Genomic DNA, 24,552 nt, shown 5'->3' with positions numbered 1-24,552 from the left:
AGCAGATTCTCACCCGTTCACTTCAAGTGGAGCGATGGCTTTGTTTGGATTCAGGCGACACGTTTCTATTAAAATTTGACATTTATTTTTTAAAAAACACAACTGCATTTCAGTACAGTGGGACAGAGGAAGAAAGGCATAATGTAGCGCCTCAGTAGCTGGAGATAGCCAAACAGTGGGAGTGCACTTGTCTAAGACTGGATGCGTGTGGGATTTTGTGGATTTCAGAGTGGGAGTGCTACATCTAGCCAGCAGACTCGTCGGCCTCCAAAGCAGAGGTGTTGGTGGATGTGGCTATAATTTTGTTCTGGTGGGTTGCTTGACCTCCTTATATAAACAAAAGTTACATAAAAAAAAATATTTTGTGTGTCATTTTTCAGTCATTTTGTAAGCATTTAGCTGTGAGCTACGTCCTAAAATTAGCATGCTAACATGCTAGCAGTGACAGTCCCAGGCCTGTTCTTGTTAATACATGTACCGAAATAATTGCTCTGCAACAAGAATGCCTAATTCTTACCATAAACACAAAGTGAAATTAGTAGATAATAAATTCTAAACTGTTTATTTTTATTTTATTTTTTTGAGAAAACCAGGACTTACTTTGGATTAGCTTCAAAAGGTCAAGTCAGGGGTGAGGCCTTACAGTGGAAGTGAGAAGCCCCTAGCTAATTAAAAATATGTAGATGTCAAGCGCAGGGGTATTGCACTGCAGTCCACCAAAAAATAATAAGAACTGTAGTATTTCATGAGCTTTTGGCATAAATGCTACTTCAGAACTTTAGAGATTTCGATCCTGCAGAAAATAGCTGATCTAGCCTCTCTTGCCAGAAGCCCATTAAAATGCTGTCTACATCGTTTTAAACTGTGTGATTGTGAGCGTGAATGGGAATAAAAATAGCAATAGGTATTTTGTTCCATATAACACAGTAGGAGTGTAACAGGTAAACCTTCTATGGATGCAAACTCGACTAAAAACCCCACCTGTTTAGGATTGTATTTGAAACGTAATCAATTACAAATTTATTGATGGAACTTGACTTAATGTCGTGTTTTGATTGTTGATTCTATGTTGCGTTGTGTTTCTGTGTTTGATATGATGTAAAGCACTTTGAAATGCCTTGCTGCTGAAATGTGCTATACAAATAAAATTTGATTTGATTTAACATAGACTATTTACAGAAAAGTGTTTAGTTATGTACACAGAAGAACCACATGGTACGTGGTGTGTAACATTGATCCCACGTGTTAGACACAAAAACAACAAACCTAAACACATCCGTCCAAATAAACCAGCTGATTGACAAGTAAGACATGGTAAAAATCAAGGACAGTTTTGTTTTGGACACCTCATTAGCTTTGCAGTGAATAAGTGAATCTGGGTAAACTCAACATGCTGTTGTGATGATGGACTCTGGACACCCACAGTCTTTTATTGTGAAAATTGCTTGCTTCCTTCAAGTTTTCTGCAGTTGTTCTACTTTAGGTATTCATATCATCCAACAAATGTTGATGTAAACCAAATTAAATACAAAAAGCTACTTATAGCTTTTTCAATTATTAAGGGAAGCAAGCTATCTAAACCAATCTGGCTCTGTGTGAAAGTTTAAGTCCTTCTCTTGTTTAACCATGAATTAACTAAAATAACTTACCAAATTTTTTGGAACGCTAGGTTAAATTTCAACCCTTTAGCACTCAAGCTAATGAAACCTATAAAGCCTGCAGTTTTCTGATGCTGTGGACATAGTTAAAACCTGAAGGAATAACTGTCTAGACTTCTGTCAGGTCGGAAAGATGCTAACTAAGAAGACTGGAAGCAAATTAACTATTTCCTGCTGAAAGCAAGAAATTTACAGGTCGCAACCTCTGACCAGAAACCTCACATCAAGAATCTGAGCGAGCCAAATACTGTATAGAGAAAAACAAATGACAAAACGTTCCAGATGATTCTTGGAATAGAATCATAAATCAAATTTGATATCATGCAGGTCATTAAAGAGATTTTTTTTTAAAATTCAGGAACACAAAAGTAAAACTGCTTTTAGATTGGATGGTTGAAATGTACGTATTAACTAGACTTTTATTTCTTTAAATGAATTCCCTTTATTTCAGGCATCAGCCGGCTGTTAAATTAGCGCTAGGGATAAAATTCAAGTAGAACTGCAGTGGAGATTTTTGTTGTTTACAGTTGGAACCCTGCAGGCGACCGCTCAGCAGCCGGTCCGGTTCCTGTCCTCCCTACTCAGCAACAGTGCAGACTATTCCTGGGGCCCCGGGGTCTTCATGGCCATGCTGGCGCCAACCATGGCCGGGTAACTCCTGTTCCTTCTCATTCCATCCGGCCCAAAGGGGGACCCAGACCTGCGCAGTCCCCCCAGAGGCCCCAGCAGGGGGCTGGGGCTCGCTGCCCTGCCTCCGGCCACGCCCAGTCGCTTCACCTTGTCCAACAGGTTGAGGTTGTAGACGGCCACGCTGACGTCCGTTTGGCTCTCGCAGTCCCTCGCTCTCTGCCGGCCTCTCGTCTCCGTCACCTCCTTCAGGATGGAGCGCGCCGGCTTGGACGCCAGGAAGTTGTCGTACGACGGGCTCTTGAAGTCGAAGCCTTCAGAGGTCGTGGCAGCCGAGGCGCCGGGCCTCGTCGGGGAGTTTGGAGGGGTGGCGGGTCGTAGGTGTTCGGTGTTGGATGCCCTGTTGGGGGCGATGGAGGTGCTGAACAGAACTCCTCCAGTGCCCTGGCTCTGGTGGTACATGGCCGCTGAGATCCCCCTCTCCTGCAGGAGGCGCACTAACCCCAGGGAAGTGCTGGTGGTGCGCGTTCCATCTCTACACGGACAAGAATCAAACCACGACCAAGAAATGTTGAACTTTCTGTCCTCCTTTCTTTTTTCTTTCTTTCTTTATTTTAAACAAAAAATTCTTAAATCAAAACAGATTAATGTGAAATACTTTGAAAAACCTTGCATCTGTTTATGTTGGTACAACCACAAACCTAAATGAATTTTATTGAGATATTTTGTTATAGTCACACAAAGTGGAAAGAAAATGTTTTTACATTTCTTTGATCCATTTATTATTTTGAAACCTAAAATCCCATTTGTACAGACAGGCTTCAATTGTTGAAATAATCGTCGGTTAATTTAGTAATCGATTAATCGTTACCGAAGGCATACACACTCAAAAAAAAAGGCCATTTGCCGAAAGAACAAAACACTCAGAGTAGTAATTATGAAAAAACTATACAAAAGATAGAATAAACGTTTTAGATTGAAGACTAAATGAACAGATTTGTCTGTAAATTCATTGGTTTAGCTTCACTTGATTCAAATTCTATAAAAAAAATTCTATTGAAGACTTTTTGCCTGTAAATTATTAATTGGTAAATATACAGTATATATCAAATTAGCTGTACACTGTAAACTGTGTTGATGTCAAGTCGAGTAGAAAGGTTTGAGCTTTTCACATGTTGATGCTACACGTATTTTATTCAGCTGCAGATGCATCCAGGAGATCACTAAAGGAATGTTGTGTAAGTGCATTTCAGGCAAGAAGAAAATACTATTTTCTTGTTTTTATGCATTTGTTCTCTAACAAACTTCTGCTCTCAAAAGCTGGATTACTGCTGAATTTCAGGTGAGTTCTGGAGCAATTGCTTTCACTGGATTTTACTGACGGGTATCAGAGTAAAGTGGGAGTAAATACAAACGCGTACCATGATTAAAAGTCAAAAGCCGGTATGGCTTTCTTTCCACTTTATATTTACATACAACTTGGTGTTGCTCTGCCATGTTAAAATGTGGGGCAAAAAGGTGTAACTCAGTCAATTTAATATTTATAAAATAAATACTGGCAGCCTATTCATAAAAAAATAACTGTGTGTAGTTTGGTTTCTCATATTGATTATAAAAAATTGTAATTATTTATTATTTGCATTTTACTTATTTCAGCACAAATACTATCAAATCAAAATGACTAAACATATTTACACATTTCTGCACCAGGAATCGCACCACACAAATATAATTGAATCAATAGTTTTTACTTAAAGTAGAAGTTCTTAATATCTATCCAGTCATATTCATTTGAACTTTGTTGCCACAATATGTTTCCAAGTAGACAATTGTCACACTTTTCTGAGAGAAGACGCAGTTTAATTTGAAACGGTTTCAGCCTTGCCTGAGGTTGGTGGATGATTCAGAGGGCCTGAGGCTGAGCCTGCGCGGCGTGCAGGGCGTGGCGGCGGGCGTTCCCCACAGGCTGCTGCTCATCACACAGGAGGACGACGTGGAGACGGGGTTTAGACTAGCAGGAACGACAGCAACAGACCGACTTAACACCAAAAAAAAAAAAAAAACATCAGCGACTCCACTGGCATTTAAGAGCCCGCGCTGCTGCCAAACAGCAAAAACAGCAAACAGTAAGCATTCACATGCATTATTGAGCAACTAAATGTTGGTTATTCAGAACAGGAAGCAAGACATTGGCAGGGGAATGTGCTTAAACTGCATTTAACCTGTCAGTTCAGTAAATAAAATACATCATTTGAACAAGACAAGGGAGCCATTCTGGGTCTTTATTAGAACATTACGGTCGTTCTAGCAGAACAGGAAAGCTGTGGTTAAGTTTGAAATTATTCATACCCCTGGCAGTTTTATGTGCAAACTAGAACATTTCTGAAGAAATTTAAACAGGGCCTGCAAAGTGTGCCCGTCGGTTGGAACCCAGCATTTTGATGCTAAAAATTAGCATCAATGCTAAAGTCAGCTACAATGTAATCAATAACATGTGGAGCAAGATTGACTTACTCCATTGAGTATGTTAAAATTAGTGTATGAGCTAAAATTAGCCAAGACGCTAAAGTTAGCCTAAATGCTGCCGTTCAACACAAAAGTAAAAGTCTGATTTATACAGCATGGTAATTCCTTACTAGAAAAAAACGCTCATCTCTTAACACCACATTAATAACAAGTAATATTATTGTTTATAAAACATAATCTCTTTTGAAATACTGCTTATCTGCTTAGACAAAAGAAATGTACAGTTAGTAAATTTTGCAGAAGTAAAAGTCAGATGTTTACTACGTGGCACTTGGTTACCAGAAAACGCGCTCATCTCTTAGCGACAGATTGACAACAAATATTGTTATTGTTCAAAATAATAATATTTCTAATGCTCTTTTGAAAAACTACTAATCTTACGCTACTAACTACTTAAGAAGAATTGTGCAGCTGGTGAATTTGGCAGAAAAGTGAAAAAGAATATTTTTTGTCATTGGTGGTAAATACTGTATATTATATAAAACAGACATTCAATACAAAAATAAAAATCTGATTTATACTTCGTGGCAGTTCGTTACCAGAAAAAAATGCTCATCTCTCAACACCAAATTAATTGTTTATAAAAATATAAGCTATTTTGAAATACTGCTTAGACACAAGACATTTACAGTTGGTAAATGCTCAGCAAATGTAGCCCATAGGCGTAAATTCAAGCTGTGAGAGTCTCTTCAGCCTACCGGCGTCATAATTACCACGCCTCAGCCAACCAGCACCAGATTGTCGCTCTGCTCCAGCCAATCGTCACGCAAGAGCTCCTTCAAATGGCCAAACAACCACGGATCCACCTGCTTCAGCCGTGCTTTGACCCACCTCCTCCCCGTCTCCACCCTCATCCTCCCTGGCATCTTCCAGACTCCCTCCAGGCTCCTTCCTCTCCAGGCTCCACTTGTCTTCCGGGGGAAGACTACCCTGAGCTTCGCCCCGAGCCGATCATCCAAGCTCACGGCGATTCTCAGCACCCACGTCTTCTGCCGGTGTCCGAGCGCCAAAGAACTTCGGGTCAATAAAACTTTCTAACTGCTGCTTTTTCTCTGTGTGAATCTCTACAGTTTGAATTATAGCAAGAGTTTGTGTTATTCCCAATAAAAATTGCTCCATTGATTAATGAGATAGAAATAAATTTTTTTTTTTTTAAGTAAAAAAAGTCAAATTAATTTGCTCTTATTCTGTGTTATCTTTGGAGAGATGCGTATCCCATTTTCTATCAGAAACAAACTTTTTGGTTGAATGAAATGACTTAAAATCTAAATCTGCCAGCGGTGTGAATAATTTTGATCATAACTTTATTATCCACTGTGACGTTGACATCGGACGTCTCTTACCTTGGTGTGACGCGCGTCTGTTCGTCCGTTGGATGGAGGATCCGACACGTTGTGAAGGTGTAAGTGGAGCTGGTGTGGGCCATGCTTTTTCCTGGATAGTATGCAGCTGAAAGTTGCAGAAAACACAGATTAGAAATTCATTTTTAGCACAAGTGGCACTAGCTTGTGCAAAAGGATTATGTCGACATTCAGTTTGCGGCGTGATTCCACATGATAGGAGAACCAAAACATGGACAGAACTCTCACTTTTATAGGCTTAAATATGACTAGACACGCCGTCTAAAACTCCTGCACTAATTTCACAGTTTGTTCTTATTGTTAAACGACCATAACACTTCTACAAATATAGCTTACATTCAATAGAATGTCTGTTTTTCTAAGTGAGTCACTCTTGTATTACATTTCTATCCATTCAACAATTTGGCAAACACAATGCAGTGGCCAACTAAACCATGTTGCCAGCCATCTTTTTTTGGGGGGGGAAATGTCAAAATGTATATTCCAAAACATTATATCCCTCATACGTATCTCATCTCTGCCATGAAATGTAAATGAAGTCAGTTTGACTTCTCTTAGATTAATCCCCAAGCTACGCCATGCAAACGCTCTGCACTAATGAAGATTCACTCATCTAATGACTGAATGCTCTGAGTTAGGAATAGGCAGTTTATAGGTATTGTTTGTGGTTCTGAATATTTTTTTAATAAGAAGTGTGTTTTATCGTGACATTGAAACAAATATGAACTGATATTTTACGGTGGAATTGTTACTTTTGCTATTTTGTCCACTCTTCCATGAGAGCCTCTGAAAATATCAACACATCTGACAAAAGGTTAGTCCTGAAATGTCCTTTTTGAGAATTTGTACGTTTTTCTCTCTTTCATTCCCACGAATGCTCCGGTCATCCTCACCCAGCGCATCGGTGTTGCTAAGATGCGGAGACGGGGACGGGGAAGGCGGAGACGGCGGGCCAAGGCTGCACGGGGGCTGCCTGAGGTTGGTGTCCCCCGTGCTGGAGACGGCAGGCACAGCCGGCGAGGCCGTAGAGGACGAGGAGGAGGAGGTGGGCAGATTCTGGAAGTACTGTTCTCCTGGTTCATCCTCCTCGAAACCGCCCCATGGGTACACCTGATGTAACAGAGGAGGACCCGGGTCAAATCAGAACCTGCAGCGTGTTGAGGCTGTGGGCCGCACAAAATCAGACCAGGGGCCGCAAATGGCCCCCAAACCGCAGTTTGGAAAACCTGGGTTTCATTTTTGGGTTATTACATGACATTAGAATAAATGCACAGAGAATCTTGTGGCTGTAACATGAAAAAAGAGAAAACATCCAAAGGTTATGAATCTGTTTGTAGTGTATAATCTAGAAATCCTTCAATCAATTCACTGTGGTCTTTGGTTATTTGGGGTGGAATAATTATCCTTTCCTGACTTTCTTTCTTTTTAAAAAAATATATATATATTTTAACCAACAATATAACAAAAATATTATGGGATGACTTCCTTGTCTTCCACATACAAATGTAGGGACAAGAAAATACAACCAGTTTTTGTAAACCAGGTAGAAAATAGTCTACCAGTTACAAACTGGTAGACTTTTTCACCTACCAGTTTATAACTACCTCCAAAGTAAATCTCACACACACACACACACACACACCTGTTCCAGCTCCAGCTCAAGGGGCCTGTAGCCCTTCGGCACGACGCCGGGCCTGGCGTCCAGGATCACACCGAGGTGAGGCTGAGCTAGCTGCTGCCACTGATGCAAGATGGCCGAACCTGGAGGACAGACACGAGGAAAACTGCAAAACCTTACAAACACAATCAGATGGAGGAATACTTCCGTCCTCCAAAACAAATATAATATCACTGCAGTGACACTATAAGACAAGAAGGTCATCAGTCAATGAACTTTAATTGTTTTTTGGAAACTATCATAAAAGTCTTCTATCATAACTTCTGGCATTGGAGTGTTATGTGCTGCCTGGTATTTAACACAATGCAAACAATACAGAGTATTAGGGTCATACAAAGAAATAATAGAAAATAAAAACATAAAATTATATGAATAAAGTCATAGTATGAGAATTTATTCTAATAAAATATTTGCATCATAATATCACGAGAGTAAATAATGGGATGAAAATAATATTATTACTTTATTCTCATATTATTTCTATGTCGAAATAATATAACTTAATATTAAAGTTATATTATAACTTTATTCTCTTCTAAGTTTATTCTTGTAATATGACCTTATTCTCGTAATTTTATTATTTTTATTTTCTTAGTGTTCCTCCTAATGCTCCGTGGTAAGATATTATACAGTATCTAATTAAATAGTAAAACTATAACCCATAATGTTTTTAAATGTAATTATCTGATCGTATTACTGTTGTACGTATTTGTAATAATAGTGAGATCTTAAGAGAAAGTGAAAACGACATTTGCAAACAGAAAGATGGCAAACAAACAGAATCAAAAGCAGACAAATCATGAAAATGAAGTGAAATGGAAGCGAAAAGTAGAATGAGACAATAAGTTTATTAACAAAATCACGAACAAAAGGCAAGAGAAGAAATGACAGAGCGAACATGGAGACATGAAAGAAACAACAAAACCAGAGGAAATCACTGAATTACTAAGATAAACGTTTCTAAATCATTCTAAGCTGTTTTCTTTCAAATAGGTGGAACTTGGATTTGGGCTTTGTGTAAAAGAAGGATCATTTATTAAAACTATCTGTGGTATAATTATTACACCTTGAAAAAAAGTCTTAAATATACCATTAATGCCGATAAAGAGTGTATATAAACTTCTAACTACTGCGGTATGTGTCCAGTATGTATATGCAAAACAATGGTCTACATTAAACCATAAAACATGCTTTAAGTTCAAAATGAGCGGAGTTTAAGGGTGTTGCCACACTTTTAAGTTCAATGACTTCTTTCTACCAGCAGAGGGCAGCACAGACCTCCTGCAGGCAGCGCTACGGTCTAAAACGCTGCTGTGAGCTTCTTTACAGTAAAACAATGAAACATCAGCTGCTGATTAAAAACAGCAGAAGGATAAAATCATTTTTAATGGAAAGGTTACGGATCTGTGTGCACTTTCTATGTTTGGTTAGTTTTCTTTACAAGTCAAAATAGTTAATGAACATTAAATCACAACAGACCAGTTTGAAAAAGTGACCACATCACTTTTTCGAACTATTTAGTGGTGTGTGAAGGTGTGTGTGCGCGTGTGTGTGTCTACAGCCACCCTCTGGGCTGTGGCTCTTTATAGTAACTGCCATATTTGTGGTGATGCATCAGAGACCAGAAGGAGTTGAAGAGCATCAGCGGCATAGGCCTCTCCTTCTTCTCCTTTGCACTCCTCCTCTTCCTGCCGCCGGCTCTATCCCTTGCCCACCTTCTTCCTCTCTCCCGCTCCACCCCTGCTATAGTCCTCCTGGCCCAGCCCCACACCCTTTCCCCCTCGATTATTCGCCCATGCCGACCCTCGCACGTGTCCGTCCCCCAGCCCCACTTGCTCCCTTTCTTGGTTCCGACGCCCCGGTGGCGCTCGGCTTCCCAGCTCCTGCCCGCCGTGCAGCTGCTTCCGCGCTCGCTTCCCCTCTCACCTTCGAGCGGCTTGACGATCTGCAGCTTGTCGGGGAGGTACGGCCCCCGGGAGGCCCACAGGTTCAGGTTTCCAAGCGACATGATGCTGTCGGAAGGGGTCAGCACGTTGTCGTGGTCGAGGGTTCCGTGCACTCTGCCCCGTCGGCGCTCTCTCTCCTCTTCGAAGAAGCGTCTCTCGCTCAGGTTGTTTTGTCGGCGCAGAGACAGGCGGCGCAGGGCCAGGCGCAGGTCCTCTGCCCCGCTCGCCTTCTTCTCTCTGCACTCTAAGCTGCTGAAAGAGACGAAACCACTCAGGAACACAAGGACACCAGTTTAGCCTCAGCGTCTTCTGGCTACCACTCACTTGTCCTGATTGCATGCTGTCTCCATGAGAATGGTCTGGGTCCGGTTGTCATAGGCGACACCGTCTCCGACGATGTCCCCGCCAAACATGGCGGAGTGAGGCGTGGAGAGGCCGCTGGACTGGGGCGACGTCCGAGTGGACAGTGATTGGTTGGAGCCTGGGATGTTGGAGTTGGTCGGAGTGAGCGAGCGCTGGCGAACGGTTTGGTTCACACTCTTCACCGTCTCAAACACTCGCTTCCGGTGGATCCTGCACACACAAGAGTCTCGCTCTGTATGCTGAAGCCTTCACATGACAACAAAAGCAAGTCGAGTTTATTTGTATAGAACATTTTAGCAACAATGAGGTTCAAAGTGCTTTACCATATAGAAATCTAATACAGTAAGCAATAAACATAATGTTATTATCATCCCCGACATTATCAAAATCATCAAGCAAATACACATCAAATATATTGATCAATGTTCCAGTTACTAGGAATCAAAGGCAACACGAAGCAAGAAGGGATTTTTAAGGAACTCAGTGTTTTGGCATCTTTGCAGTTATCTGGACGTTTGTTCCAGATTTGTGGTGTATAGAAGCTGAATGCTGCTTCTCTATGTTTGGTTCTGGTACTAAGGATGCAGAGCAGACCAGATCCACAAGACCTGAGTACTCTTGGAGGTTGGTACAACAACAACATATAAATATTTTGGCGCTGAGTCGTTCAGTAATTCATAAACCAAAAGAAATATTTTAAAGTCTATTGTCTGAGCTCCAGGGAGTCGGTGTAAGGACTTTAGAACTGGGTGATGTGCTCCATCTTCCTGATTTTAGTGAGAACACAAGCAGTGGCATTCTGGATCAGCTGTCTAATTTATTTTTTTTAGCAAGACCCGTGAAGGCACTATTGTAGTAAACTAAAGATAAATGCATGGATGAGTTTCTCTAGATATTGCAGGGGCATTTCTAGGTCTTTTAAGCCTAGAAATGTTCTTCAGGTGATAGAAGGCCAACTTTGTAACTGTCTTTATACGTCTCTGAAGATTCAGGTCTGAGTCAATCACCACACCCAGTTATTGGGCCTGATCGCTACCAGCAGAGGGCAGAGAGATCATAGCGGGGAGAGCCCAAATCATACATACTTCTGCTCTTCACACTCAGGATCGTCCAGACTCAACTCCTTCCTCATCGTTCCTTCGATCTCCGCCGCCAGAGAATCCTGAAAGACGGAGACGCTTTAAGCGACAGATTCTCCTGTCGTCCGCCAATCTGCAGACGATGCCCCTCACCATTGGGTAGAGTCCCAGCGGGTGGTAGCGTCGGGGAGTTCCTGCAGGGTAGTTCCTGTTCCTCAGGTTCTTAAGCTCCTCCTGGGCTTCATGCAGCATCTCGATACACTCTGAGTATTTCTCCTGCAGCTCCTGCAGCTGTTGCGTTGCAGTTCTCACAATCAATTTTTGCAAGCTCTCTACAATAACTAAATTATGACTGCAAAAACCTGAAAGTTACCTCTGCTGTAAGCTGCCTCTGAGCGTCCTTTGCTGCCACTAGGTGCTGAGATAGCTCCTCATTTTCAACAGCCAGCTGCACGAACAGTTACAGGTTTGACTTGGCTCCAAAAGTATTTAGAAAAGTAGTTTTAAACTTGAAACGTGTCTGCTCACAGATTTAGCCTTCTTTTGGAGATCCACTATCTGAGAGAGGAGGTGCGTGATCTCCTCCTGCTGACGGGAGGCATCTTCGGTTTTCCGAGCCAACTCCTCAGCGATAGCAGAGATCTGCAGACTGGACAGCCCTGGTAGGATACGTTGTTAGAGAGTAAGATATGTGCACAGAGTTGCAGAGCGGCAGTAACGTGAAAGTGTTACGGGGAGGAGACACAAAACTTACGGAGCTCTTTGACACAGTCACTGACAAGCTGCTGCTCCTTCTCTTCATACGTTTCCGTCTCTGACTTAAGATGGCTGGCCTGCGCAGAATCAGTGACCAGAGAAAGGTTTAGTAGCATATGTTGCATGGACGTTGTGCAACTAGTGGGCCGTATGCTGCACCTCTGAGCGGAGTGACAGGTTCTCCTCTTCCAGCTCTTTGAGTTTCCTCTGGAGCGTGTCACTAAGAAAGACTCCCGAAGCTGTTTCTGCTTTACTCTTCTTGCCCCTTTTGGAAAAAGAAACAAGTAGACTGATTAATTCATAGGCAATATCCCTCGTTTCTCCTTCCCTTTCTACTTATACCTCTTTAAAACCCTTCTTTTCCCACTCATCCTCCGGAAAACTTGTTTCGCTGTCTGTATTCTTCTCTTTATATTTGTCCCTCTTTACAGACAGTTCTTTATCACACTCATCCCTCCTTCTGTCATCCTTCATTCCAACCTTCATTCATCCCTTTTACAATCCTTCTCCATCCCACTCATCCCCTAAAGACCTTTTTCATCATCTGCAATTCTTCTCTTTACATTTGTTCCCCTTTAGAACTCTTCCATATCCCACTCATCCCTCCTTTATCATCCTTCATTCTTAGTCGTTCATCTTTACAATAAATAGCGTCTAAATTCCTACTGCAGTTAAAAAGGGAAAGCAAATCGTTGATGCTGACGTGGGGGAGGCGGCGGACTCGTCCTCACACTCCTCCACTGCGTTGGTGTAAAACTGAAGCAGCTCGTCCTTCAGGTTGAGCTCATGGTGAAGCTGGGCCACCTGGAGGAGGGAAAATGTTCTTCAGACCACTTGGCTCAACCCCATTACAGCTGATAAAAGACCAGAGTCTGTTTTTAATACAGAACCTCCTCAGTGATCTGCCCCACTTGCTCCTCCAGGTAGTCATTCTGTTCAGTCAGAGTCCGGTTCTTCTTGAGAAGAGATTGGCCGATCTTTGCAGCCAGTTCCAGGTCTCTCTCTTTCTGTTAGATGGAGGGTAAATGATTTCATAGTTTAAGTCATTAAGTATATAAGCGATACACGATACATCTGCGCTAAGATCGGGTATCGGCCGATGTTAGTAATTTTTTAACATATCGGTATCGGTCCGAAAAAAAAAAAAAAAAAACTGGGCCGATATTAGCGATCAATATTTAGTTCCATATTGTTGCTGTTTGTTTCTGAAGAGTAATAGAGGAGATTGGTCGTATTGTATTTGTTTGGTCATGTGACAGTGATAGTGATGCAGCAAAGGATTATGGGGAGTTTCACTGAGGAAGAAAAGCAGTGGAGAAGTCAGTTTTTTCTAGGTGTTGAAAGGGAAATATACATAACAACGGTAAATATCGGTTATCGGTCACAAAGGAAATATTAATGTTGGCCCAGATTTTCATATCAATGGATCCCTAAAATATGTCAATTCACAGAATGAAAAGACAAACACATATTTCTCACTGTCTGAAATGATATCAGGCTAAATATGTTCCTTCATAAACTTTTCAGGTTTATGAAAAGTTTTTTTTTCCTTCCAACAAATTGGGAAATGTCGATAATGTAGATAAGACTGTGATGCTTTTGAGCAATTTTGGAAAAGTAAGTTCATAATGTCAAGGATTTGAAGGTTCTTATAGCTTACTCCACAACATTTGTGTGGCATCATGGGAAAATAAAATGGAATCATCTCAGATATTGGGAAGAGAACTGGTTTATCCTTAGATACAATTTCCAGATCAGTTAAGGTGCCATTCATCTGTTTAAACAAGTAAACAATGGTATTTTACAACATATATAAAGGCGTAAAACATTTCTATGCTTCAGAAACATACCGAAATGCTAAAGAAAAGAAGCATAAATTTCAGAATTTTGAAAAATCATTATTATTGACCAAAAGGAAACAATTGTGGCAATCCAAACCAATCTGAAATAGGAAAAGAATAACCAGATTTAATTTCCTATTACAACATATTATGGACATTGTGGATAAAAAAAAGGAGTACATTTCTGCCAAAAAACACCAGTTTCTTTGTTTTTAGAAAAAACAAAGCAATTTCTGAGTTTCAAAGGTAAAAATTTTCTACTTTTTAAAATCAGAAATGTTCAAGTTTCCTTCTAGTACATTTCTTTAGATTAATGTAAGAATTTCAGAATTTTTTTGGCAGAAATTTACTCTTCCTTTTTGAGAAACAAAGTTATTTTAATACAGCCTGCAGCTCTAACCTTAACTATCAGTGCAACTATGACTCAACCGAGAAGAAGGAAAAAATCAGCTGCATTACCTCCTCCAACAGACGTGTGACAGCATCGATATCATTGTAGGTCTTTGTCATTTGGCCTACTCTGTCTGCGCACATCACTGTGGAGACACAAAACAGTGTGAAAATAACCGCGAACGCAACCGGATGAAAAAGAGCAGGAAGAAGGAGAAAGAAAATGAAACAATCTGCTAACTTCAGGAACATCTCCTCTGACCGCCTACAGTAAGCCAGGCTATGTGACAGGTTGCTCATACGCAGCCAGCTTTACGTAACGCACAAACGCACGAAGGCTGTGACTGATGCGTCATCTATAGGCTACAGCAGCTCCATCAGCTGTTTTATGGACGGGAATCAAAGCTAAAGTGGAGGGAGCTGTTTTCCATGGTGCACACTGCTGGCTGCGCTGCCCTGGGGGCGTCTCTCATCTTATCGACTCCAGAGCCGAGATCGATAACATGCTGAACAGAGATATTGAATGCATTATGGTAAGCCTCTGTAATACCGTCAGTATTAAATCTAGTTCATTAAAGCAGGTCTAGAAAGTTGGGTTTTTTTAATTTTTAAAAGAAATTAAAAATAGGAAACAAGGTTTTAAATGAATTCCTTATAGGGGTGGGCATTTATTGTATCGTTTATCATTTATCGCGATAAATTTCCTTTCACAATAAGAATTTAGATTTATCGTGACTTGTGTCCTAAAGAAGCGCACTACAAATGGGAATGTTTTTCAAGAGCAGTATTTGTTATTTGTGGGGCTGTTATTGCCGTGGCACACAGTCACAGCCATACAATTACCTAAACAAAAACGTAAGAAATATTTTTTATCATCACTGTTATCGCAATCACAACAGTACAGCAAAATATCATGATAAAACTTCAAGTCCATATCCAATAATTCCATGAGTAGTTTTGCTTAAATGAGCCATTGACCTTAAGATAACCCAGGGTCACAATTGACTTTCGATGAATCTGGATGTCATAAACCATAAGATCCGTTTTACTCTTGCAAGTAAAATTCACACACAAAACTGGGAATATTATTATACAAATACACTTTACCTTCCTTTTCCTCCTTACAGTACCAGCCCTTCCTTTCACATTCATCCCTAGCTAGTCCCTCTGGCCGGTTCTTGCTATCCAAGTCTCCCATTTGTTTCGCGGTGATCGATGGTGCCGTGACAACTGAGGGTCCAAATCCCATACACTTTCTACGTCTCTCTCAGCCCCAGTGCTCGGAAGCGGCTGTGGTTTCAGAAACCCGATTAACCTCCGCCCACATGCGTGAGAGCGAACGTGAGGGAGGCGGAGAGATGGCAGAATACAGTCTACTGGGGTCACACAGAGTTAGGCTGTGCTGTGGTGATTAGATGAGTTTTTTTAAAGGTTTTATTGGGTCCAGTGGCCTTTGTTTGAAAGTAGTCAGACAGGAAAGTGGATCTGCATGTGTTTGTGTTTTGCTCATTCTCTTGTTGTTTTGCTTATGTTGTATAGGCCTTGTCATAGTCAGTTCATTTCTCTGTCTTCATTGTAGTTGTAAAGGTGTTGCCATATACTGTATGTGAATTCCTTCTTGTTTAGTTTCTTAGTTTATTTCTATGTTTTGTTTCTTGTACGTTTGAATTGATCTATCTTAGACTTCTGTCAGGCATTTTCCCTCTTGGTTTTTAGATGTTAGGTTACACAACACGCCTTAATGCTCCAATTCGATTTTTCTCTGCTGAAATCCGTTTTTTTTTTGTCGCGTGGTCGTTTGTACTATGAATTGAACCCGACCGCAATGAGACTTCTTTGAGTAGAAGAAGGATGTAGATGTCACACAGCAGCGCAAAGGCTTTGGAAGTAATATTGGATGGATGGATGGATGTTAATGGATGGATTTTAAAATTATTCAGCAACGAGAGCCGACATTTTGTCACAAGATTACAACAAAACAAAGGAAGCTAATAAAAAAGAAAGTACAACTAAAGGCAGTGGCCTTTAGTAGAGCATTGACTTCTACGGAGTCGTTTGGATGCGTACTCAGAGCTACGAGTGGTGGGATTATAATGTGATGCACTTCAGTGACACAGACTTCTTTCATAATCATAACTTTCAGCCATTGCTTAAGTCCGGATTCACCATTTGGCTTTTCCGGTGAAGAATTGCGACGCGTCTCACATCAGCAACATGATTGTTGGATAAAATACGTCATGACTGCAGATGCCCAGAGTTTAGTTTAGTTCCACAAACAGAAGTGGCAAAAACTGGATTTTTTTGGAGGGTGAATTAGGAATTAGGCCATTCTGACTCGTGAAAACTCGGTTTATAAGTCATATATGGGCAAAAAAAAGGGATTTGGGTCACATTTGCCTGCTGTGTGAACATTGTCTTACTTCTTACTTTACTTCAGCTCTGTCTGTGCTTATTAGTCGTCTCCCTCCTTCAGTATTTAACTCCCCGTTTTTCATTTTTGGTAACTGATTTCTTCTGTTCACTACCTGCTGATTCCCCTGCAAGTCCATCTTATTTTATTAAAGTAATCTGCTCAACCGTAGTTTGTTTTTTTTTCTCCGTGTTTAAGTCCTTAGTAACTGTCAAACATGACAGTTAGAGGCAGAGGAGCAGCTACATGCTCACTTCTGATTTCAAAACTTGGTTTCTTTTCCATGAAGGAAAACAAATGCTAATAATTATTAGGGAGTTCAAAACGGCATTAAATATTCTCAGAATGTGTCAGGAGAAATCTCTCTTGATGAAGGGGTCATACTGAATTGGTTCAGGCCCTCAGGCAGCTGCTGGAAACAGATACCACTACATATTGGAAATCTGTGCCACATTACTGTCTGTTTTACATTCCGTTAAACGTAAAGATTGTTCCTGGAAACATTCCCTGTTAGAAGTCGTAGATGCTCTGTAACAGGGGGAAAACAGAGAATCATCCTTTTTAGCGGTGTTGCTTCAACATTAGAATTTTTAAAGAAACAAGTGTATTTTTTATTTATATATATTTCAACATTATTTTTGTTTATTTCCTAGATGTTCTTCTTTTTCAGTTTAAATGAAGTGGCATATTTTATAAAACTGTAGATAGAGATGGTCATTGGACGATGCTGGTATTGGTACAGATCAGAGGTCTGCAACCTGCAGTAAACATAAAGTTATAAAGATTTTTTAAATTTTTTTAAATGGAATTAAATTTGAATCTCCACTACAGAATGACACTAAAATGATTTGCAGTCATTTTCTTTCGGTTGTATTGGAAACTGTTTTTGTTTTGGTTGTTTGTTTTCCTAAGTTTTTTATAAGTCTCAGCATCCCAAAGAAGAAACTGTAAGGCGTTTATTTTAAAGTCTAAAAAGCGTAATAAAATAGTAGTTACATTGACAAAAGTGACAATAAGAACTGTTTCTTACATATTTGTTAGGTAACTGTATGGCTGTGACTGGGTGCCACAGCAATAACAGCCCCACAAACACAAATGCTGCTCCTGAAAAACATTCCCATTTGTACTGCACTTCTCTAGGACACGAGTCACATCAGGAAATGTATGATTTTTACTACTAAACTGCACCTGTAACTGTATTTCTGAATTAATTGGTATTTATTGATGCTTTCATTGAACAAACAGTGCAGAAAATAGTAAAATCATCAATCCTGACAGTTTTGGGACTTTTTAAAGAACACTAGTTGGACTTTATTGTGATCTGGAAAGATCCAAAGAAATTTATCAAAAGTAAAGGAATTTATCACGATAAATGATAAACGATACAATAAGACAGCCTCTTATTTAGCTGTCTTTTCTTTAGCATCTGTATCAGCTGCAAGTACAATCGTTGTCATCTTTACTGGGAGCTGCCAGAAAGAAGGGCTTTGTCTTGAGTTTAAAAATTTTAATTTTTCACAATCCCGATAGACGCTCTACGCCCAGTTCTACTATTTACATCATTTCTCCCGTTCAAGGATATTGTGTCATCAGCCCACCTCTGTAAAACTGCGTCCATGCAGCATGACCTCGGCACACGCTCAGTGAGACTTACAGAAGTATTTGAGTGTCTCTTCGATCTGCTCGGTGGTCAGGTCGAGCCTGGCGTCCGGCGCCACCAGGGGCGTGTGGAGCCAGTCATCGTTGTCGTAGCCGTAGACGGTGTCGGCCCGCAGCCGGTAGACCGGCAGCTGCTCCTCCAGAAGGCTGATGATCTCAAACTCTGGCAGGTCGGTGCTGTTGCAGACATCTGAGCGACACCAAAATCACAAACCAGATTGCTTTGGATTTCTTTTTCTCATCATAAAAAAATAAAAGCCATCATTACAGAACTGAATGTTCTCAGTAAATCAAACAATCAGTAAATCTCTTATGGTATAATAATATAACATGTCACGCTAACTAATATATTGTCCCAATAATTATTGCGATACACTAATACTGCTGTTTTGAGACCATTTTGAAGTGATATGTTGATAATGGCATAACAATGCAAGTTCGCTCTCTCAGAATCCAATAAACTTCACAATAGACCTAGAAGAGATTTTAAATATCCAAAAATGAAACGCAACCAAAAACAATAAATAAAACAGAAATCAATAGCACTTACAATCAAAACCATTCATAAAATGTATCATGACATCTCTGTAAACAAAATTACCTTTCAAATAAATATTAAAGGAAATTACTGAGCTAATTTTAACTTAGCATCTAATCAAATGACCAGTTGATTAATTACTTATTTTGACAGGCTTATTAGTGACTGGTTAGAATCCGTATCATGTTATTACAAACTTTTAACGCATACCAACTTATATTAAAATGGTAAAACATAAGCTCTGACACAACTGGAAACGCTACAACGCAGCGAACTTAATACACCAGCTCAATTCACCGGTGTTATTCTAAACTCTCCAATTCAAAAATATTTTATTAATCCCAAAGGGAAATTAATGTTGTATTTCTGAATATAATCTGAGAGCTTAGAATAATACCAGTGGATTGAGCTTGTATATTAAGTTCAATACATAAAAAACAGATTAAAACCATTACAGTTTCGAGTTAATATTGTATCGGCCAACACATAATATCGGTTATCGTATTGAAAGTGAAACGTTGTATCGGGACACTTCCAGCGCTGACACGATAATCTTTAAACAGCCCATTTTCACCTTGTGTCAGCCTCATGGCCGAGGCGTCACTAAATTCACCTGTGATGGTTTCAGCGTCCCTGCAGGAAGGAGGCGCCGGACCGGCGTCAAGCGGGCTGCACTCGCCCACGCTCACATACTGCTCTTCGTGAGCGAGACGCTCGACCGGCTCCGGGTCCGGATCGGGATCCAGGTCTGGGGCCGGGGTCAGCGGCGCGGCTGCCGGGGAGGCCAGCTTGGCTCAGAGCTGTGGAGGAGCAGGGGCCATGAGCCACTGGAGCCGGAGCCCCACGGGGGTCAGCTGCTCCACCTCAGAGGCCGGAGACAAGGGTGGCGAGAGGGGAAGATTTCTGCCAGGGGACGAGCACAAGCAGAGACGTTAAGAGAGTTATTTAATGTAACTCAAAAGTCCACACTCATCCTTGTTTTCACTTGACAGAGTCTTTAATTTAAAGAAGTCTGCTGAGTCGGCAGTAGACCTTTTGCCAGCATGACGCATCAGCAGCTCTCTGCAGACATCGATTTTTAACGGTTGGGAAACAAACATGGCGGCCAGAGGGAGTTCCGGAGAACCAACACCTTGAAAAAATATTCATACCCTGTGGACTTTCCCACATTTTGTCATGTTATAACCAAACACACCAACGGATTTAACTGGATTTTTATTCAAATTTCAACACAAAAAAAAAACTAAAATACTTTATTAATCTATTTATGTAATGGAACACAAAAATTAGACATGTTCACATCCCTGGCAAGTGACACTCAGGCTACTGAGCAACATAAGCTTACACTCTGATCAGATGGGACCAAAAACTGTTTTTTTTTTTTTTTTTTGCCTACAAGCAAAACTTTTGTGGTGGAAAACCGGAAAACTAAAACTGCATAGCAACCTCTGTAAACCATTTCTATGGTGAAACATGGTGGTAGATGCATCATACTGTGGGAAGAAGCAACAGAAAGGTAACGACGCTAGAAATCTGAGCAGACATGCAATGCAGGGGTTGAGATCAAAGGATGGTCATGACCTAAATCCAATGGAGAATCTGTGGCAGAACATGAAAATTGATTTCCGCTAATATGCTCCGTCCGATCCGACTGAGCTTGAGCTAGTTTATAAAGAACTGGTCAAAATGTGAGCCTCTAAATTTGCCAATTATTGGACGAAGTGAGCTGCAAGGTTCTGCAGTGTACTAAATCTGTGCAGCTGCAGAAAATGAGTCTAGGATACATTTAAAGGATTTTAAATAGCAATGAAGCTACCTCTGACCTTGCAGTCACCCCAGGAAGCCTCACACATCCACAGTGATATCAGTTTCAGTGACCTTGCAGCTCCGACTGAGTTCTGCAGGAATCACCATGGCTGCAGAAGTAAACACACCGCGGGCTGAAATCGTGACATCACTGCTGTGACAGATCAAACATCAAGCCTGCAAGCTTCAAAACCAGAGGCTAATTTAAGCATCTGTTTACGTGTATGGGTTCTGGCACACCTCGTTGAGCGTGGGGAGGGTGGGGGGAGTTGTGCAGTAGAACAATAGAAACAAAGGTTGAGTTCATGTGTTTTGTAATGCTTAGCTCTGTTTTAGGTACAGCTTTCCTCGTGCAACACTCTGTAGACTCAGCTTAACATCTCTGTTGTGTTTTCAAAATTATATTTCTATATTTGTTGAAATTTGTTGGGGGGGATAAGCCCACACCATGCAAGTACAAAACTAAGTACCAAAAACAATGCTTGCTAATAAAATACAAAACACATACAATGACATTAGCCCTCTAGTTCAGTGGTCCCCAACCCCCGGGCCGCGGACCGGTACCGGTCCGTGGACCAATTGATACCGGGCTGCGCAAGAAATAATTAAATATTTCCGTTTTATGTATTATTTGAGTCTGGAGGATCTTTTATTTTGAAAATCCTTTAGTCGGATTCTCTCGGTTACATCTTGCGCCAACATTGAGCCACAAGCAGCAAAATGAGTCAGAAACAGATCAGATTCTATGGAAAGTTTCTTTATGAAGGGAAAAGGCCCAGAGAAGAGACAGGAGAATGGATTTATCCCGGTAGGTGATTCCCACAGTCCAAGCTCTGCATGATATGGTCACCGGATGTTAATGAGACAATGAGACCAGGCACCCTGTGCATAAGCAACGCTTCTGGTGTCATTGTCTCTCTTCACTCCCAGATGGACCGTCTGGTTGCAGAGAAACAAGCTCAGGGCTCCCATTAGTCGTTATCGTGAGTTAAAATTTTCATGAAAGTAAAATGTTCGTTTTTTGTGGCGCATCGGTATCTTATTTTGAAGGGATATGTAAACGTTACCATAGAGACCAGAGTCAGCGCGTTATGGCAGTGGTCAAGACGAGATGAGTAAAGCTTGTGAGTTTTAAGTCTGGTTCACACAGCAGGATTTAAGGATTATCGGCCGATTTTCCAAACCTCTGTGACCACAGAACCGATAAAAGTCCAACAGGTTCGGTTGGTTCGTGTGTCCAGCAACACACCACAGGACCGATTCCACTCACGAACATCCCAGAAGAAAATCCAGTAAAACCCCCAACATACCAAACATGAATTTAGAATAATCAAACACGGAATGACGATGTAGAAGCAGCAGTGATAGTTTGTGGCTCATTTTAAGCGATAAAAGACGTAAAAAGAAAAGGCGTTTGATAAAAGATGGCGGAGCAGCCGCTCTATTTGCTGCACTATGATTGGGAGGTGAGTTATGTTTGTTCGTAGTTAACATTTTTAACTGAATAAACATAACCACATATAATAAACATATATAAAAATGACCTTTACATATAGTAATAAACATTTCCACATATCACCTCCGATGTCGACTGGACTCTCAGTTGCCATGTCAACTGTTTGGGATTCCCCTCCGTTCTTACGTCACCGCGCTTTCTGATTGGCTACCTGTCACATTCAACAGGCTGTGTTCTCGCTCCCAGTCAGTAAAAACCCCACAGGCTGAGATAATCGGGCCAAGACAATATGTTGAATATGCCAGATTTTAGATCGGCCATATTCAACACACCACCACGTAACACAGCACACACTGCAGGACGTTGTAAGATTGTCGTAAAGGGAAAATCGGGGCAAAAAAACAAAACAAAAAACAAAAGGCTTTAGCGGGAACACCAACATAAAGAAGCATTATCTGACGGCCCCCTCAGATAATGGGGGCCGTCAGATAATGTGGCGGCCCCACATTATCCCGATAATGCGGCCCGTGGTCCCCCTGGGGACCAGCAAAATTGCCAAGTCTTGACCGGTCCGCTGTAATAAAAAGGTTGGGGACCCCTGATCTATAATGTACAATCACTTCAGGAGTAACAACAAACTTCTTAAAAACAAACCAGCATAACATTTCAAACAGTGAAGACATTTATTACAACAAGCTGATATTACTTTTTTTTTTTAAATTATAAGCTAAGACAACGGCGATGTAAGATGTATGATGCATAAATATTTGAGTATGGATGCTAATGTTAGCCTAGCTGTTGTGATTGGTTAATACGGACCCCCCAAAACCGTTTTCTGCTAACTTGCTGACATTGGCATTTTTCAAACCCTGTTGGTGTTAAAACCACCCAAACCAGGATTTATTATCAAAAATAACCTAAATAAAGTTGTCGGTAGAAATGACAGTATGACACGAATCATGTAGTTTAAGCTGCCTCTGCAGTCGGTGTGGTTAGTGCCAGCAGGGTTCACAGAAACAATGTTGTTTGAATGCCGTCTGAGGGGCGTGGCTTCACCTCCATCAGCAGGTCGCGTCATGGGTGAAAATCCTCGTTGTTCATGTAGAAATCATGTGTCCTCTCTCTCACACACACAGCGGCACGACGAACGCGATCAGCTGACCTTATGGTGGATGACATTGGCAATAACGTGAGCTGCTCTCTACTTACTCTCACGACGAAAGGATCCGGGTGTCCCGTCTCAGTGAGACATCCAAGAGGGGAAACTACAGGCAGCCAGGCGGGCCGGGAGGATGATGATGATGATGATGATGATGATGCTGGGGTAATATTCCAGGGATGGGCAGGAACAGAGGCAGGCAGGCAGGCCGGACGGAGCGATGGGAGATCTGGGACTCTGTCTCTCTGCGGCGCTGGCAGCTCCGGAGGATCAATTACAATTCCGACTGGTTTCCAAAGGATGCCCGGACCCGGTCCACTCCTTCGGCCTCTCATCCATACATCGCGCCCCTCCCCCGCCCACCTGTCCGTCCTTTCCAGCGCTTCTCCTCCGAAGCTTGTGCTTACATGCAGTCACAGCGTCAGTGGCAGAAACAGGACGACTTCTGGGCTCCCGCTTTCAAAATAAAAGCTTCACGCACGAAAACACGAGACAAAAGCAACCGCGGTTGGTGAGGTGTACTGTTCAAAAATAAATAAATAGACAATTTCAAACAGCATTAACATGCAACACGTTAGGAAAATGATTATTTTAAAGACAAAATATTGTTTGTATAGTATCTGTGACTTCATTTGTGGTCATTTCTGATATGTTTCTCTTTGAAACTGCTTGAAAAACACCTCCTTTTTTCAATTAGTTCATCCGATTTGTAATGCACAAGTAACATCAACATCAAAACATCCACAAAGCATGATGCTGCCGCCACCATGCTCTGCATTTGTTCATGTTCTCAGACCTAGCCTAACTCTATCTTTCTTTGCCAGCTGACCACGAACCTTTCCTATGAACAAACTTATGAATTCAAAGAAAATTAAAAACAAAAAACAACAACAAAAACACAAACAAATGTTCTCGCTAAGTTTTCTGGCAATTTTGCAAATAGCAATAATTTTTGCAGTTCTAACCTAAAACAAGAGAAGTTTGGTCTGCTTTAACTTCGGAGAGTGAGAAAAAAAAGAAAGGTGTGTGAGTATTTTTAATGCAGTGTATGTAAATATCTGGTTCAACTGAAGATATCAGTTGAAAAAATTCTGAACAATTTCTAACTTGTGCAGCCATTTACACAAGTTGTCCCACTCAGGAAAGAAAATTTTTTTTTCAAATGAATAGTTAAAAATATTTAGATTATTCTCAAAAGTTTTCTGGTGAGGTAGGAGTTTTTTGTTCTGATTTTCATGTGTTTTTAAAATTGTGTTTTGTTCTGCAAAGTGTCTCTTTCCTCTCTTTTGCTTTCGGAAA

The 24,552-nt window shown here is 41.1% G+C and overlaps 1 protein-coding gene across 2 annotated transcripts; it reads right to left on the bottom strand.

Moving 5' to 3' along the window:
- Window positions 1-1,172: 1,172 nt before the first annotated feature.
- Window positions 1,173-19,626, bottom strand: trak1b (trafficking protein, kinesin binding 1b). Of its 2 annotated transcripts, none has more exons than XM_032579941.1 (18): window positions 19,446-19,626; window positions 18,290-18,484; window positions 14,295-14,371; window positions 12,885-13,001; window positions 12,698-12,798; window positions 12,154-12,259; window positions 11,993-12,071; window positions 11,767-11,897; window positions 11,612-11,686; window positions 11,392-11,529; window positions 11,245-11,321; window positions 10,121-10,369; window positions 9,777-10,048; window positions 7,815-7,933; window positions 7,066-7,282; window positions 6,155-6,260; window positions 4,171-4,296; window positions 1,173-2,820 (listed from the first exon to the last, which is right to left on the bottom strand). In XM_032579941.1, exons 3-18 carry the CDS (start codon window positions 14,367-14,369, stop codon window positions 2,256-2,258), a joined length of 2,553 nt encoding a protein of 850 aa, XP_032435832.1. In that variant the 5' UTR covers window positions 14,370-14,371; window positions 18,290-18,484; window positions 19,446-19,626; the 3' UTR covers window positions 1,173-2,255. The 2 variants fall into 2 exon arrangements, with proteins under 2 accessions (XP_032435832.1, XP_032435833.1); XM_032579942.1 differs by having other exon boundaries at window positions 9,777-10,045.
- Between the last annotated feature and the right edge of the window lie 4,926 nt (window positions 19,627-24,552).

The sequence above is a fragment of the Xiphophorus hellerii genome, chromosome 13, assembly GCF_003331165.1.
Source record: "Xiphophorus hellerii strain 12219 chromosome 13, Xiphophorus_hellerii-4.1, whole genome shotgun sequence".
In the NCBI taxonomy this organism is placed as follows: domain Eukaryota; kingdom Metazoa; phylum Chordata; class Actinopteri; order Cyprinodontiformes; family Poeciliidae; genus Xiphophorus; species Xiphophorus hellerii.
Note: the sequence above shows the minus strand (reverse complement) of the source record. Positions and strands in the feature narration are given on the sequence as shown.